The 17,382-nt window shown below is 44.5% G+C and overlaps 2 protein-coding genes across 2 annotated transcripts; one reads left to right on the top strand and one right to left on the bottom strand.

The window, feature by feature from the left end:
* Window positions 1-803: 803 nt before the first annotated feature.
* On the bottom strand, window positions 804-11,647 carry trim25l (tripartite motif containing 25, like). Its single transcript, XM_035408051.1, has 17 exons — window positions 11,586-11,647; window positions 8,524-9,313; window positions 8,063-8,158; window positions 7,468-7,701; window positions 7,057-7,216; window positions 5,685-5,720; window positions 5,513-5,548; window positions 5,342-5,386; window positions 5,190-5,240; window positions 4,912-4,959; window positions 4,654-4,713; window positions 4,364-4,480; window positions 3,387-3,449; window positions 3,069-3,119; window positions 2,762-2,830; window positions 2,198-2,263; window positions 804-1,776 (listed from the first exon to the last, which is right to left on the bottom strand). The coding sequence occupies exons 2-17, from the start codon at window positions 9,169-9,171 to the stop codon at window positions 1,202-1,204; spliced, it is 2,355 nt and encodes a 784-aa protein (XP_035263942.1). The 5' UTR covers window positions 9,172-9,313; window positions 11,586-11,647; the 3' UTR covers window positions 804-1,201.
* LOC118222448 (caspase-8-like) lies at window positions 11,097-16,956 on the top strand. Its single transcript, XM_035408054.1, has 10 exons — window positions 11,097-11,289; window positions 11,927-12,218; window positions 12,344-12,443; window positions 12,841-12,979; window positions 13,206-13,324; window positions 13,425-13,482; window positions 13,746-13,816; window positions 14,808-14,934; window positions 15,103-15,595; window positions 16,592-16,956. Exons 1-10 carry the CDS (start codon window positions 11,271-11,273, stop codon window positions 16,719-16,721), a joined length of 1,548 nt encoding a protein of 515 aa, XP_035263945.1. The 5' UTR covers window positions 11,097-11,270; the 3' UTR covers window positions 16,722-16,956.
* The last annotated feature ends 426 nt before the right edge of the window (window positions 16,957-17,382 follow it).

Raw genomic sequence — 17,382 nt, 5'->3', positions numbered from 1 at the left:
GAAAAGAAAAATAACGTGTGGTTCTGCTCCTCCTGTGTGAAAGCAGAAGTGGTGTCGGCCCCTTCGCAGAAGTGAATGTGTCAATGCTTGACTTTCTTGGCAGGACCAGTATTTGTGTTGAGAGACTCTTCGTTTGAGGGAAAGCCAAACATTGTTCAAGTGGAGGGGTTTCTTTTGAAGTATTTTTGAACTACCTAACATCTTGTGAGTCACAGTCATGTTTTCGAAACATTTTCTATTGAAGGGTAATACTGTTTATGTACCTACAAAAGGGGGCTCCTACTGATAGCCGTTATAATTTGACCTTTAACTTGGACTTTAATGTGGAACACCGCTGGGTACACACGACTTCACATCTGCACTGCCTTGCCACTCCAGGGTGCGTGCTTTTAGTTTTTATCATGTCACCATAATATGACTTGGATAAATGGCTCTGGGTACAGAAGAAATGAGAGAGAACTACACATGGATCATGAATGCAGATACCACTGTGATCCATGATCCATGTTCTTTCTTCCAGTTGCATGTGGAATGAACCTCTGACCTCAGTGAGGAGGGAAGTCTGCAGACAGAACAATTACCGCTTTTAATTCTGTCTGTGATGGAAAAGGCTAGTGAAACACAAAACACGTGGCTTTTAAACCATAGAAGCTTCCTCTCCTCTTTAAGTGTAGCAGGAGTTTTTTCCTTGCTGTCACAGAAAAGGGAAGATTGCAGATTCAGGCTACTGACAGTCATGTTTCTCTTCACTAAGCAGTCACAGTGTGGCCTCAGCAAATACATGGATTTGTGTTTTCAGTTTCTACAAGACAATGGCAAAATGTTTTTATTTCAGCCTTTGTTTTTTAACGCTTACATTGCAGGTTTATGTACAGAGCGCTCGTTCATCTATTTTTGCACTGATGCATTATTGACACAGCAATATTTTACACAGCCAGCGAGGCAAAAAGAATGATGATGATGATAACAACTACAATAATAACAGTAATAATAATAATAATTAAAATAATAAAGGGAATGAAGACAAGTGGAATTTATTAGACTTTGTTTTTGATACTAATGGTAGTACATATTCAAAACTAAATGGGAAATGTGATATTCAGCATGACTGTGTTCACCTGATTAAAGGGTCCATCCTGACTCGGTGAGCAGTGTGTCTGCTGACTGCCCTCGTCTGACAGCGCTCACGCAGTCAGGTGTCTCAGAGGGCACAGATCTTGATGCTGTCGGACAGCGAGCTGAAGTGCCCCAGGGCGAAGTCCAGGCCGACGCCCACTCCGCTGCCCACCCCGAACGCGGGGAAGAGGGGCTCCACGAAGGCGGTCTCGAAGGTGTACAGGGGCGCCATGTTGTCCGACACGCTGTAGAAGGCCAGCGTCCCGGCCCTGCGGTCCACGAACACGCCCACGCGGGGCGAGTATCCCACGGCGATGTCGTGCTTCTCGTTGTGGTGCATGGCGGCGCAGCAGGTGTCCGACAGCTCCAGGCTCCAGGACAGCGCGTTGTAGCCCAGGCCCGCGCGGCCGTCCGCCCCCTTCCTCACCATGGCGGCGTAGGCCACGCCCACGGCGGAGCCCCGCCCCCGCCACTCCACCTCCCAGTAGCAGCGGTCGGCCGACAGGGCGTCCCGGCACATCACCTGCGTCCAGCTGTCGAAGCGCGTGGGCAGGTCCGGGTACGGTTGGCTCGCCCCCTGCAGCGTGGCCTTGGTGTTGCCTTCTGTTAGGCAGAGGCGGCGGTGGGCGGTGGCGGGGTCAAGGGTCAGCCTGCAGGCATCTGTGCGCGAGGGGCGGGGCAGATGGAACAGAGACAGGGGTTAGAGGGTGTGGTCATTCAGTGATTGAAAGGTTCAGTGCAGGGGTCTACAGCCCTGGTCCTGGAGAGCCGCAGAGCCTGCTACATTGGTTGTATGTTTCACCTTAAAACATACAACCCATGTAGACCCAAGAATCTCTGGGGTATTTCTTCAAATGGGATTAAAGATATGTTGTTTACTAAGTGCACTAAGCCGGGTAACTTTTGCCTATATGTTAAAATAAATGAGCATTCCTTCAGTCATCTAAAACCTTACTCCTGTTTTGTGAAGCACCGCTCGGTAACTACTGCTCTTGTTTGAGCAGTGTGTAATGATGAAGACTCCAGGGTGGCAGAGCCCTGGCTCACTGGGCTGGGGAATACAGAGGTGAACGGTACTCACATTGTAAAAACTCTGCTCTGGTCCTGGGCGCTGGAGCCTGCAGGCTTTGGATGGGGATTTCTGTCACTGTGGACGCGAAGAAGAGAGAGAGAGCAGCTCAACACACGTCAGATCAGCGGGACAGGAAAAAACCATAGGGATGCCAAGGTGCTTTACACAGCTATTTGTTTAAATTTATTAATTTTGTAACAATTAAAAGTTCTAAATAGGGTTAAGACAAACATTACTCCCAAGCCCGAACTAAGCTGCTCCATTTTCTTACATGGCTACTTTACTTCTGCCTGTCACCAAGGCGTCAGTAAGTCACATCGGGTCAAATGCTCCACGCTTAGCTGGAGTTTGAACTTCAGGCTTAAACGTCTGCTCCACAGAACTGCATTACAGTTGGAACAGCTAATCCTGATTTCACAGATTTGTACATTGTAATAGGGTTTTAAACTCCAGTTAAGCACACTGCAATCAGCCCATTCTGCTTTAAGTCTCTTTTATTATCCCTGAGGATTAACAAAAGATTGGGTTGCAAAGAGAAAAAAAAAGTTGGGAAAAGCAGTACAGCACACTTACATCCGGGGAAGGCTGGGGTCGGCATGGCATCCGACGGAGAGTCCAGGAATAGACTGGGATTAGGTATGCCTGCAGAGAGAGCGATGCCATTGTTTTCCAGCTATCATGTGTAGCATCCATAAAACTACTACTGGTTTATGCTCATGTAAAGATTCATATCCTGGTAACAAATCAAGTGTGTCTCGTGTAGATACAATATGGTTGCCTGTACATGTGGCCATTGTTCTCCACGGGTAGAACTAGCTTTTCTTTGCAGTCTACTGTTTTGTGCTGATAAAATAGTGACTACTAAGATAGTGTTACTGACCTTGTTGTAACATTGCAGCCGTTGCTGCAGCACTAACTCCATTTGCACCCCCTGTGGACAGATAGAGCTTCACTCATCAGTGTCACACAAGAGGAACACAGTAACACCACCTCCACCCTCTTAAGAAAGTCCTAGAAATGGTTTCTGCTTGCTGTGTAATGCAGTATTATTCACATCCTTCAAATTGTAGTCTTGATATGTTTTACGGTGAAACAAAACGCACGTTTACACCAAGACTGACAGTCACAACACAGTACTGCCCAGTATAGCACAGTATCTACAGTACACAGAGCTAGATGTGTGGTTAAGTAATCTCACATGCGTTGTGTCCTGCTCCGCTGGCGACCTCTGTGGGCTGAGGAGTCTGGAGATAAAGATTCCCTGCAACAACAGGGAGGGAGAGAGAGAGAAAAATAGCTGTCATTTTCACGCTCATAAATGTAGAATACATCTAAATTTCGAAATATTTTAATAAGCTACAACTGAAATTTTGAATGTATGTCCTTTCTTCATAAAAAATAATAGCAGTCCAATGGGCCTGAAGACTAACAGGCTGTTTTAAACACCCATTAAAGTGGTGCTCTACTGGCCAAAGTCAAACACATTAAAATCATTCTTATAGGGAAGACGTTTTCAGTTAAATGTAGAATAACTAACATGTGCCACAAAATTTCTGGTATATGTGTGTAACATGAAGCCAGGTGGAACTATATCTTAGAGACCAATGCCCCTAAAGTTCTGAAAAAGGAACTGCTCCTGTCCTGTTTTTGTGAATTTTTTCTCTATGGCTCTGTATCTAAGGAATTGTTTGGTCATGACCCGTGGATACAGATCCAGACTCTGTTTTTGATTTCTCAGTAGAAATTGCTCTTGACTGACTGGCCAGTCTCCGAGTTTAAACCCCAGCAGAGTTTGCATGTTCTTCCTGTGTCTGTGTGGTTTTCCTTCGTGTACTTTGGTTTCCTCCCACAGTCCAATGACCTGCAGTAGGCCAATTGGAGTCTTTAAATTGCCTGTAGGCCTGAATGTGTGAGTGAGTGGTGCAATGGATTAGCGATCTGTCCAAATATTCCTGCCTCTCGCCCACTGAATGTCTATGTGTGTTTAAAAGACCAGTTTCATCTGTGAGTATATACACGCCAGGAACAGCAGTAGCCGAAACACATCTGTGTAACGGCTATTAAGATGGCTATTGCATCATCAAGAGTTGTATATCTTTGGTGAGCACAGGCCTTTTCTTCATTCTTGCTTTGAGTAGCCCTAGCCTGTACCCTATTTTCCAGCCTGACAGTTACCTCCATGTTGCCCAGCAACACTTCCTGCCCCTGGGTCAACCACAGGGTGGCCAGCTGAGGGCTCAGCTCTCCTCTGAGACTCCATCCTTCTCTGTGGAGTGGGTGTCACATCTCTCACTGTGGAGAAAAAATAAATCTATACATCAGTATTAATGTGTGTGTGTGGGTGTGTATGTGTGTATCTGTGCATGCGCGTGCATGTGTGTGTGTATGTGTGTGTTCATGCATCTGTTTGTATGAAAATATTTGTGCATATGAGAGTCAGTGTGTGTTGCTAACTTCTCACTCACCTTGTTCTCTCTCTCTCCTTTCCACTTCTCGAGCTCGATGTGGGCGTGGCGACGCTCTTTCTGTGGAAGAGACACACAATGACCATGAATAGTGCAAACATACTGTTTTCATACACACACACACACACACACACACACACGCATAAACCAGTCTGCACAGTATACAGTACACATGCACACACATGCAGACCTCAAACATTAATGTACATTAATGTGTACACTATCATACAACTAAATAAACAAACTGAAGACCCTCACCTCGTGGTGTATCCCTGCTCCTGACGTTCGGAGCTCGCAGACTGGACGCTGCAACAAAGGGATTTATTATTTGTCTGCTTTTTTTTAACCTTTCTCCTTACTGTGCATTGATTGGATGGGTCAATCACCTACTATTTTTCACTCTGCAGCCTTTGTGTACAAGTTATCTCGGGTTAGAGAACGGTTGTAATGAGTAATGAAAGTGAGTAATGAATTCTGCTGTATTCAAAGGCAAACATGGACTGTCACTGAGTTTATGGAGTGACCATGTGACTCACCGGGTCCTAGTCTGTCGGCACTTCGAATCCCCACAGAAGCGCTTGCAGGTGCTGCAAGACCACACAAAATTATGCATGCACACAGCTGAAGTACACAAAACAAAAAACTGCATTTGAACATGTATGAACGTTCGGTTCAGAATGGACCTTACCTTGGTCACGTTTATCTGCGTTCTTGGAGCCCCGTCCTGAAAACACTGCAGAACAAATGCACCAAAAATAATTGCAGTGAGTTTGACAGTATGTGCCTGCTCTGACAACATTGTAAAATGAGAGATTTAACAATATGAGACATCAAAACAGGGAAGACGAAAGGAACTTACTTTTTAAAAATGAAAACTTTGAGCCAACTGTCTTGCCTGCAAGGAGAGATGAGAGAGAGATAGAAAGTGATCAGTTTGAAGCTGATGAATGAAAACAGTGCCTACAGAGGGAGTCAGGGCATGTGGGGGCGAATATACACATAATGGTAATGTGTCTTTAGACTGCTGTTACCTTTATCCCCAAGGGTGAAATTCTGCATGTTTTCCACTGTTAAAAAAAGAGAAAAAAAGGGTTGCAGGATTTCAAATGATTGACTTAGTTGCTCCTGTGCTTTCAGCTTTGCACTGGTTACCTGTGAACTTTAGAATTGATTCAAAAGTAATTTCATTAGTTTTAAAGCACAGGATAATTTATATAGACAGCATGTTAATAAACTACCAGCCAAAAGGAAATCTGCAATTTAATTATAGCCTGTTATGTATGCAATAAGAGAAAAGTGAAGAGAAGTGAGGCAGCTTTTTCTTTTATCAGAAAGGGACTTAAGATTGGCTTTAAATGACTTTTAAATTACTTTTGTTTTAAACCATGTTTGACTTCATGATGAATAATAAATAAAATTAAAAAAGATATGTGAATAGGAATGACAAGAATAATAACATGATTTTGAACAAACATGATTTGAACAAAGTTGGTTATCTGTATTTTCATGTGATCTTTTCATTATTATTTTATACTGTTTTTTATTCCTTGTTATATCTCGTATTACCATTGTTTTTTGAACATATATTGTTTATTCTACTTTAGACGAAGCACCTTAAGTTGCAAATATTTGTATGAAATGTGCTATATAAATAAAATTATTACTATATTACTAGTCACAGTAGTTGCATATTTATTTTGTAGCAGGCATGCTTGAAATAGACTCCAATCCAGCAGCATCTGAATATGACTGCGGCTACAGCTAAGTGGGCCTATTGATCCGTGTTGGCAGGCAAGTTTGTTGATAGGTGAGTGCATGTACAGTTGACAGGATGTACTGATGATTGATTGGATCTGTCGGTGAGTGTGTATATTGGCAAATGCAATTACAGATGACAATATTTTCTGAGGGTTGAGGCTACTGGTTTGTTTATAGGATAGTATGTGTTCTGTACAGGCTCGATTGTCTGCAGGTCAGTGTGTTTCAAGGTCTTCAGCAGTGCTAATAAAGTTGTGACATCACCAAATAGAAAGGAGCTCCATCAAGCAGAGTAAGTTGGTGAAAACCAGTAGCACAATTTCAAGTGATTGGTGTATTTTTGTTGCCTTCACATTGCTGTATTTATTTTTTGAGAACCACTATAGGCAGAAGATATCCACCAATCACCCCTGGTTTTGCAGTTGCCAACATATTCTATGATTTTTATATTCCTTCTGATTATATTCCCAAAAAAATGATAGCAATGTCCTATCCTAATTTCACCATCTCTGGCTCCCTGTTGTCTTGGGCCTACTGGCTGTCATCTCTGTACTCCACAACTAGAGAAGCTTGTTTCTGATTTCTACCACCAAGGGAACATTGCAACTTCTCCCTTTTTCATAATTTGGTCTTCCGATGGCTCACCTGTCTTGGTGATGCGGCTCAGATCTTGGTTGCAAAGGTCCTCTATTTTATTGCGCAGTTCCAGCAGGACTGTGCACACAGGCTCAAAGGACGCGTCGGGACTGGCGGTGACGCTGGGCAGCTCACCCCCCTCAAAGGGGCTGCAGAGAGACTTGAAGTTCTGCAGGAGGAGGGTGGAGAACAGGGGGAGATGGAGGCAGAGATACAAGACAGAAGAGAGTCACTTGATGTGAGATATTTTGTGAAGTAAATAAAGTCTGAAGCATCAGGGAAATGTACTAAGGCACTTCACTGTAAAGACATAAGTGACGTGACCATGAGGGGGCCTGTCACAGGGGAATGGGCTATAAGGGATGTCAGTATTTGTTGCATATTTCAGGGAAGTGGGTTGTGACTCCCACAACACACTACCTGCAGGAAATGGATGTTGTCCTCGCAAGAGACTAGCTGCCTCATCTCAGAGTCCCTCCTTTTCAGCTCGCTGATCTCGGCCTCCAGCTTCTCCACCACCTCCTGGGCCTCCCTTAGTTTGTCCTGGCCTCTGGAGTCCATCACCTCCTCCACCAGCTCCTGCAGACGCTCCAGCGAGTGCTGCAGCTCCGTCAGGATCTGCTCCGATTCTCCGTGCACCCTGTCTGCTGAGCGCTGGACAACAACACACGTTCCTTTATGATACAAAACCATTCTAACATATTTTAAATCATTGAAATGTTTTAATATTTTAAAACAACTGCATATACACTGTAATTAGTGTGGTGCATTTAACAGGAGTATTGCTTAATTTGACTAGTGAAATGTCAAATCAAAGTGTATTATATAGACTAAGTTAATCTGTCATCTTGACCCACAGTTTGATAGCACTGCTGCATCAGAAGTGACCTCTGACCCCTGACACAGCCAGGCCAAATGAGTAGCGATATTAACTGGCAAGAAAGTAATTTGTGTTCATTTAGGGTTGGTCCCAATGGACCTGTTTTGGGTTTTCTGTAAGTTGTTCAGGGCTCACCTTGAGAGACTCCACAACAACCTTCATTTCCTTCAGCTCCTTCTCTCTTTCCTGGAGCTTCAGCTGATTCTCAGCCTGCACCTCACCCATTTCCTTCTGTAGCATGACACACAGACAGAGAGAGAGAGTGGGAAGCAGGTAGGAGGTGATACAGAGATGAATGGCTCAGGAATGCAGATAGGAATGTTCTCTGACTACAGTGTCTTCCAGCCACCGGACCAGTTGTAGACGCATCTATCTCTCACACCCACACCAACCACAGCGATACACCCACATGATAACACAAAAATAAAAACCAAAGAAAGCAGATTTAATGAATAAATACAGATGTGATAATGTGATATGAACCACGGAGGTTTTGAGGGATGTGGCTGGGTGAGACGTGTGAGTGCGCGGGTGTGTGTGTGTGTGTGTGTGTGTGTGAGAGAGAGAGAGAGAGAGAGAGACGCGGCCGCTCTTACCTGCCGCTCGGTCCTCTCGGCCTTCGTGGAGGTGGTCTCGTGGCCCTTGTGCTCGTTGCTGGTGCAGAGCCAGCAGACGAAGGCCTGGCAGCCGCGGCAGTAGAACTCCTGCAGGTACTTGTGCTGGGGGCAGATCTTCTGCGTCAGCTGCCCCGTGGGGCTGATCAGCTCGTGCCGCTTCAGCGCCGCCGCCTGCCGGTGGGGCTTCAGGTGCGGCTCGCAGTACGACGCCAGGCACACCAGGCAGGTCTTCACCGCCGGCAGGGGCTCCCCCTGGCACACGTCGCAGGGGACTACCGCTGATGAGGAGGTGGAGGAGGAGGAGGAGGAGGAGGGTGCGGGAGCCGCCGGGGCGCCGCCGGGCCTGCGGATGCTGCCGGACACGGAGTCCCTGGGGGTCAGGGCTGCACGCCGCAGCTGTTCCACGGCCTCCGCCAGCATGGTGTTCCTGGAGAGCGGGGGCTTGGGGCAGAAGGTCTGCCGGCACTGCGGGCAGCTGTATATCCCCACATGGTCGTCCTTCCCCCAGTAGTCCTTGATGCAGTCCATGCAGTAGCTGTGGCCGCAGGGGATGGTGACCGGGTCGTGGGGCAGGTCCAAACACACGGGGCAGTTAAACTGCTCCTCCGTCCATAGCTTGGCACTCATGACAGGACAGGTGAAGATACACAGATCAGAGATGGAGAGAGGCAAGCTGAGGCACCGGGAGACGCTGAGAATCACAGAGACGTGTCGAAGCAGACAGGAAGAGAAGCCTTATTCTACAGATACACTGGGAGGCGGAGTGTAACTGAGAGAACAGGTTTGGGGGGAAAAACAGGAGTGAATGTGCATATCAGCCCCAAGTTTGAGTCACTCAACATATGATGCACAAAATCACACACACAGAAACGAACGCCCAAGAGAACATGCGCACACATACAAATGCACTCTCACACAACGCACACTCATAACACAGCAAAGACATAAAATTACAAAGGGCTTGTCCAAGAGTCCTGACATGGTGAATTTGACCTTGGTTAGCACTTTGTGCCAAAGAATAATAAAGAATTGAGAGGAGAAAATGATGGTGCTGGGTGGGGTTCGTTTTCACACATTGTTTTTTTCCCCTGTAACACTTTAACAAAGTAACTCCTAACTGGCATTCCAGTAACCCAATTTAAATGTGAATCGCAGATGAGGAAAGGGAGCAGTTGAAAGTCTACATGTACAGTAGGCGAAACTGACACAAGAATGGAGGACTGTGGAAAGTAAGTGGGCAGCTTTGTAAGAACAAAGGAATGCAAATGTGTTTACAACTATTCGGTGTGTTTCAGGTCAAGGAGGCTAGGGGGTAAATTAACACGGAAACAATTTTGAGTTCAATATGAAAATCATGGGTTCAATATGAAAAGCACAAACGATCACTGTGGCCTGGAGAAACATCTTTATACTCAACCGTGGAGCTATTACATTACATTACATTACATTACAGGCATTTAGCAGATGTTCTTATCCAAAGCGGCTTAAACAACTTTTACATAGCATTTACATTGTATCCGTATGATCCACTTGTACATAAGAACGTAGTGATTGATCCCAAACAACCAGTGAACATGTCCTTCATTTTAGTCTGGATGGACACCTGAAAATATTCAAATTTCTTTGACAACAATACTCAGGTATCTCTGACTATATCTGCCTTCCTACAAACAAGTAAACTAGCATTAATTTAATGTCTTAAATGGGCAAAATAGTAAAACTGTTTACAAGCAGAATTACTAACGCACGTGATTTTTTTACACAAGCAGCTTTCAAGCTACTTCATACAGATGATTCAGGTGAAAACTATGGGGAACTTAAGCGATCTTTCGAAGAGCTATGACAGATCAGCAGATAACTGATAGTGCCATCTTGTGGAGGCATTCTGGTACTAATCAATACCAGGAAGTAGGGCAGTGGCACAAGTTATAATTTAAGAATTATTATACATAATTATCTATATTACATTATATATATATATATATATATATATATATATATATTCTGATCTACAAACAATGATAATCTTGCAATTTCACTACTTGTAGGCTATTCATGAAGAAAAACTTACAAGTTAAGTCAGATATTGTTTATAAGATTTTAAGATTTTTAAGAATATATAATTAAATGACCAAGATATAAAAAACGATCAATTTTCAAGATATTCTTCAAGTATTTATTCCGTATTCATATTAATTTCGGTATTTATTTTTGTATTTATTCGTTAATATATTATTTTAAACGTGTTTCTTTGTTTTTTCTTCATCCATGTGATAATGAGGAGGCTATCCTGGGGCAGTTGGAGCCCAGGACAGCCCACTCATTATCATATGGACTGCTGTAATTCCTACACTGGTCACCCGACATGGATGTAAATACCCTCAGATTAAAGCGGACAGTCTGCACTTAAACCTTATATTGATTGTTTCATTTCAAATACATGTGTTGGAGTATAGATCCAATAAAAATAAAACCGTGTCAATCTGCTTACATATTTAACTATGTCAGCAGCAGCCAATAACGCTGCACTTCCTCGCTGCTACTTCCACTGTCGGCTTTTACCGTCCGAAAGCGAAAGTGGAAAACAGAGCAAATTGAATCGGGCGATGGACTTCAGCCGAGGTGCTGTAGCTTAATTTTAAAAAATCTATTTCCCACTTTCTTACGTTACCTTCACTAACTAATGTAGGCTATGTTCCAGCTACATTAACACTATTCTCGCCGACATGAACATTCATCGCACTGGTAGGTGTTTATTACTGGTACGTGTGTAGTTTAGATTAATTTATTGTAACGCAACGTCGTTTAACTATCCTACTGACGTTAGACGAATTTGCGCGAAGACATTGCTTTTCTTATAGTTAGCTAGCGGCACAAAATGCAAAATGTGTACTTGCTAGATATGTTAGCCACGCTTCTTCTTCGAATGCGTGTGTGAATGTTTGTCAGAGTTGGCTAATGTATGGTGTCGTCAATACACGCATACAGTGATATTCGCAAAATGTAGCCTTGTTAGAAACATACAGCGAAAAGTGCCTCACCCCTTGTGTTCAGCCTACAGTAGCCTACGTGCGGCTAAGTAGGCTACGTAGGTAGCTCCCTGACTAACCTTTTAAATAATACAGTTAATGTATTAGAAGGCAGTGTGTACGGATTTAACTAACTGCCCTGATCATCCTACTAGCTATTTCTAATGTTGATTAACTGTGTTCGAATCTCTCAATGGGATATTCAGCAGGTCAATGTTAAGGCAACTGTATAGTCTTCGAGGATACATCAGTGTTAATCTCGGTTTTGGAGGAGATAAATGTAACACTGTGTGTGTGATGTTTATATTCACTCTAAATGGGTAGTTACGGATGATTCCCCTGTATCCCTCTAGCAGGTCGGGAAGCAGAGCGCTTGGAAGTGCTGCATAAGATCGATTCGGAGCTTGATTCAAACGATGTGGCCGCGCTCAAGTTTCTGTGCAGGGACCTCGTACCGCAGAAACATCTGGAGCGCGTTTGTGACGGAAGGGATCTCTTCATGCGGCTGAAGGACCAAGGGCTCCTGGAAGACGGTTTTCTGGGAGAGCTGTTGCATATAATACGACGCATGGACCTGCTTCGAAAGCTGGGGATCAACTGTGCTGAGATCCAGGGCAGAAGGGCTACCAGAATCTCTCCTTATCGGTGAGCGGGGAAGCCTTTTTACACACGCGCACACACACGCTCTCGCTCTTTCTCTAGCCCTTTCTCTCTTATAGATGGTAACTTGGCTGGAATATACTTACTATACAAATGATTTAACCTTTCAGGAAGATGCTATATAATCTGTCTGAAGAAGTGACAGAGGAGAATCTCAGAGCCATTAAGTTCTTGTTGAAGCTCCCCAGGGGCAAATTGGAGACCAGTGCGGTGAGTTACCACAAATGAATCTGACGGAGGAACTGCCAATAACTGTACAAGAGTGTCAAACAGATTCAGCTCTGTGGTTCCAGGCTTTGTTCACTCAGCTGATCACGGTGGCACAATAAAATGTAGTTACTGCATTCCAGTATAATTATTCTTGGTGAAATAAGCATTCAGATTACTTTCAAGTTCAAGAGAATACTTCAATGAGGTTGAGTAGAAGTTGAGTTGAGTCAGTCACCAATGTTCAGACCAATGATTACTTTGAATGTAAGATTTCGTCCTCCTCTCTAATCTATATCCATGTGCTAACAGTATGGGCTGTATTTGCATAGTGCCCGGTTTAATTGTGTTCTAAAGTATGACTGCTCGATTGCTGCATTCCCTGTCATCTTTACTGCAGACTTTCTTGGATGTGCTGGTTGCCATGGAGAAACAGGAGCTGCTGAGAGAGGACTCTCTGGAGGTGCTGCAGAATGTGTTTGACTCGTGTGACAAGCAGCTGGCCACAAGAGTGCGGGAGTTTGCAGAGCAGAGGGCAGGTGAGTGGAACACCAGGCTGTGGGTGGAAGCCCTATGAATAACCATCCTGAATTACATCCTAAGGCCAGTTCTGCAGTGTTTTTTGGGACATAAAGATACTGGTAAATGGACAGTCTGGAGATGTGCTCGGCATGGTCATCTTAACTTTACGTGTTTCTGGAATGTTCTGGGAGCCCCCGCTAACGCTCTCACTCTACTATGTATGCGTGTGTGTTTCATTTTTAGACCTACCTTCTCCAGCAGAGGGCCATAATTTAAACCATGCCCCATGCCAGGAGTCATCTGTGCCCAGCTACATGGACAGTAGCCCTAGCCTTTCTCTCCCGGCTGATGGCAGGCAACAGGTGAGTTTTGTAATAAATACAACATTTAGGATGTGTTTCCCATTTGATTTATGGTCATGTATGTACGTTACTGGTTTGTATTCATGTCCTCCACCTCAAGCCACCCACTTCAGTACAGCCGACCGAGAATGCATCTGTCCCAGAGCCGAGTCCCAGAGGTAAGTTTGCCTATGTGTTTGAACCTCACAGATCCCGTCCTAACTCACACATGCTTGTGCACAAATAAACTGCAGACATGGTGAAACGTTCAGCCACCCGTTCCACAGACAAATCTTTTTTCACACCTATTCCAGTGAGTTTATCTACTTACCTGTCCTACATATCTACTAACTCTCTCACCTATTTCCTGTATGTACTAACTCAATTACACCTGCCACACCCAGTCTTTCACCTGTCCCATGTAGACTAACTCTCTCTTTAGATTTTCCCTCACGGACACCTATGGACAGTCAACTATCTGTGGACACCGTGCCAGAATCCACGTGTGAGGAGGTAATTAGACTTTAAAAGTGATAGCAAACATATCAAAATAATTTATGTAACACCTTTAAATTTAGTACACAATTTAGTACAGTTTGGGGAATAACCATGATAAAAATGACTTCTTCAGTACTTCCATTTGGTTCTTTAGTACACTGTCGTGGAACAACAATGCCAGGTTGGAGTGGTGATTCTTTGGCAAATATAGTGTTGTATTCTAACTTCCCCATCAGGGAACTATACATTACATTACATTACATTACAGGCATTTGGCAGACGCTCTTATCCAGAGCGACGTACAACAAAGTGTATAACCATAACCAGAAACTATACCTTTGACAAGGTTCCTCAAACACTGATGTTATACCAGTTCTATACCCCTCCTAATGGGCAAGGTTCTTAGAATACTGAATTCTTAGAAAACAAGACAAGTTTCCTTTATGACATTAGTGGCTGTGAAGGATGATTTTCCTTATGAGACATTGCAGTTAACCACTGTTTGCAAAAATATCCCCCAAGCCGATTAAAGCCTGTGTCTGTTATTGTTTTTGCAGAGGGTAGGGGAGCTTGACATATTTTGATTATGAATTTATCCCTTATTAGTGCATTTTTAAGCCATTACAATCAGTCTTTTAACACAATTTCATGTTCCACAACACGTAGAAATAAACAAAATTAAAATGTATATATTTACAGTCAATCAAAGAAGAATGACTAATTCAACTGAAATGCCACTAAGCCTATTTTTAGTTGAAAATATGTAGATAGTTATGAGTGGACAGATGGTGAATTTGCTGCTGAATATGGACAGTGAGGTGGGAAGAGCTTAATGAGGTGTGCAGCTAGCTGGGAGCCTGCTGTTCACTAGTGGCAGAAGATTATGGATCAGCGAACCGATCCATAGCTGGAGGTATAATTTGACCTTTTAAAGTGTGAGAGATTGGTTTAGTATTCCCAGGTATTTCAGTGAATCCCTTTGATGATATGGTTTCCAACGCTCCAGGTTTATGACATGAGGCGTCAACCGCGAGGCCACTGCATCATCATCAACAACTACGACTTTGGGGAGGCCTCGAGAAAACACCCGGAACTGAACCTGGGAAAGCGTGACGGCACAGACAGAGATGCAAGTGAGTAACCTGGGAGTTACGGATTAATCCAGAAGCAGATGGATTATTCCCCAGCCCAGCAGACAACATTACTCTTACCCACCCCATGAGGGAGGGCCTCATGCTTTCTCTCTCTCTCTCTCTCTCTTTCTCTCTTTCTCCCTCTCTCTCTCATCCCTCCATTCTCAGGGGCCCTGGACGAGGTGTTCTCGAGGCTGCACTTCACGGTGCATCACCGCAGGGACCTGGGTGAGGCAGAGCTGCTGGCGGCGGTGGAGGAGTTTGGCAGGCTGAGGCATGGCCAACTGGACGCCTTCGCGTGCTGCGTGCTCTCGCACGGGAAGAAGGGCGCGGTGTACGGCACGGACGGAGGCGCGGTGCCCATCCGCCAGCTCACCCAGCCCTTCACCAGCAGCCGCTGCCCCTCGCTGGCCGGGAAGCCCAAGCTCTTCTTCATCCAGGCCTGCCAGGCGCAGGACGAGGAGCCGCCCGCCCGGGCCGACGGGCCAGAGGACCCCTACGACACCGATGCCGGCCCCGTGGGGCCCGACACCATCCCCAACGACTCGGACTTCCTGCTGGGAATGGCCACTGTGGAGGACCGCAAGTCCTATCGCCACACCTACAGGGGCTCCGCCTTCATCCAGGAGCTCTGCGAGCAGCTCAAGTGGGGCTGTCCCAGGTGAGTGGGGAGGGCGGGCCCAAAATCTCTCGTCCAGCTCCCATTAAGGAAAGAGAACTCGTTATTTAGCCCTTTGAAGAGTAGGTTTTTTTTAATGTTTTTTTTTTTTTTACATCCGAAGTCGGTGTTCTAGAACTCCACTGCTTTCAATGACCAGTAGTGATAGTTACATCAGCATTAGAATGTTCAGTTAAAAATATTCTAATCACATTTACATGATCATACACCTTGGTTAAGAGTGCTCTATCACATTTACATGATCATACACCTTGGTTAAGAGTGCTCTATCACATTTACATGATCATACACCTTGGTTAAGAGTGCTCTATCACATTTACATGATCATACACCTTGGTTAAGAGTGCTCTATCACATTTACATGATCATACACCTTGGTTAAGAGTGCTCTATCACATTTACATGATCATACACCTTGGTTAAGAGTGCTCTATCACATTTACATGATCATACGCCTTGGTTAAGAGTGCTCTATCACATTTACATGATCATACGCCTTGGTTAAGAGTGCTCTATCACATTTACATGATCATACGCCTTGGTTAAGAGTGCTCTATCACATTTACATGATCATACACCTTGGTTAAGAGTGCTCTATCACATTTACATGATCATACGCCTTGGTTAAGAGTGCTCTATCACATTTACATGATCATACGCCTTGGTTAAGAGTGCTCTATCACATTTACATGACCATACACCTTGGTTAAGAGTGCTCTATCACATTTACATGATCATACACCTTGGTTAAGAGTGCTCTATCACATTTACATGATCATACACCTTGGTTAAGAGTGCTCTATCACATTTACATGATCATACACCTTGGTTAAGAGTGCTCTCTTTCCCCCATTCCAATAGCAAGACACAATCCTCAACAAGTAAAGCTAAAAACCCAGTGGAACAAAATAAAGTGGGAAAGATACGGTAAAGTGAAGTAAGTTGCGTCAGGGTCCTAATGTTGGCGCTCCGTGACAGGGAAGAAGACATCCTGTCGATCATGACCAGAGTGAATCGAAAGGTGAGCAGCACAAGTTTAGGAAAGTTCAAGCAGATGCCAGAACCCCGGTACACACTGACCAAGAAGCTGATCATGTCCATGGACTGAGATGCACTGTGCCCTCCACGCCTGCCATCAGACACAGTGCCCCGTCCTTCAGAAGCTCAGAGACCATTGTGCTGTGGCCTGACCATTGGAAGGAGCAGCTTTTATCCATCACATGATCAGTGCTTTCACCTGTGTACTTTTTAAAGGACTGGACATATTTTGCAGTTTTATAAAAAAAAATGTATCTTGAATCTTGGTGGGCATTTTTATGCCCAATTAAAAGCAAATTATTATACAGGGAGTTTTTCCTTGCCGCTGTTGCCTTAGGCTTGCTCCTGTGGGGGTTTAGGCCAGAGTTGTCTGTAAAGCATATTGTGACAACTGCTGTAAAATACGCTTTACAAATAAAATTTGATTGATTGATTTGATAAACCCCCCCAAGGTAAAATTTGCGTGGCATCACAATGGAAATGTAGCTGTATGTAACACAGATTTCTCAGACGACCACAACTAAATGATTTCTGATGAAACGCATATAAGTTTAACAGTGGCGTCACTAGGGTTGGTGTCACCCAGTGCGGTGGGGGGGGGAAGTTAATAAACAGAGGTAGTGTTTAAACATGCCACGAAGACATCAGTCAGTCAGACAGGTAACACGGTAGGGCCGGAGGGCGGGTGTGGGCACGAGGAATTGCTTGCTATTCATTCAAATGACAAAGCG

Source organism: Anguilla anguilla, chromosome 3, assembly GCF_013347855.1.
Source record: "Anguilla anguilla isolate fAngAng1 chromosome 3, fAngAng1.pri, whole genome shotgun sequence".
NCBI classification, from domain to species: Eukaryota; Metazoa; Chordata; class Actinopteri; order Anguilliformes; family Anguillidae; genus Anguilla; species Anguilla anguilla.
This window is presented reverse-complemented; position numbering and strand designations above follow the sequence as displayed.

What these genes read in the sequence shown, in the direction of transcription:
- trim25l (XM_035408051.1), bottom strand. Translation starts at nt 9,171, where the DNA reads ATGAGTGCCAAGCTATGGACGGAGGAGCAGTTTAACTGCCCCGTGTGT. An exon ending in GAGCAGGGATACACCACGAG is followed by an intron (nt 4,714 to 4,911) that starts GTGAGGGTCTTC and finishes TCTCTTCCACAG; the next exon opens with AAAGAGCGTCGCCACGCCCA. An exon ending in GGCTGCAATGTTACAACAAG is followed by an intron (nt 2,831 to 3,068) that starts GTCAGTAACACT and finishes CTCTCTCTGCAG; the next exon opens with GCATACCTAATCCCAGTCTA.
- LOC118222448 (XM_035408054.1), top strand. An exon ending in CCCAGAGCCGAGTCCCAGAG is followed by an intron (nt 13,483 to 13,745) that starts GTAAGTTTGCCT and finishes CTCTCTCTTTAG; the next exon opens with ATTTTCCCTCACGGACACCT. An exon ending in CGGCACAGACAGAGATGCAA is followed by an intron (nt 14,935 to 15,102) that starts GTGAGTAACCTG and finishes CTCCATTCTCAG; the next exon opens with GGGCCCTGGACGAGGTGTTC.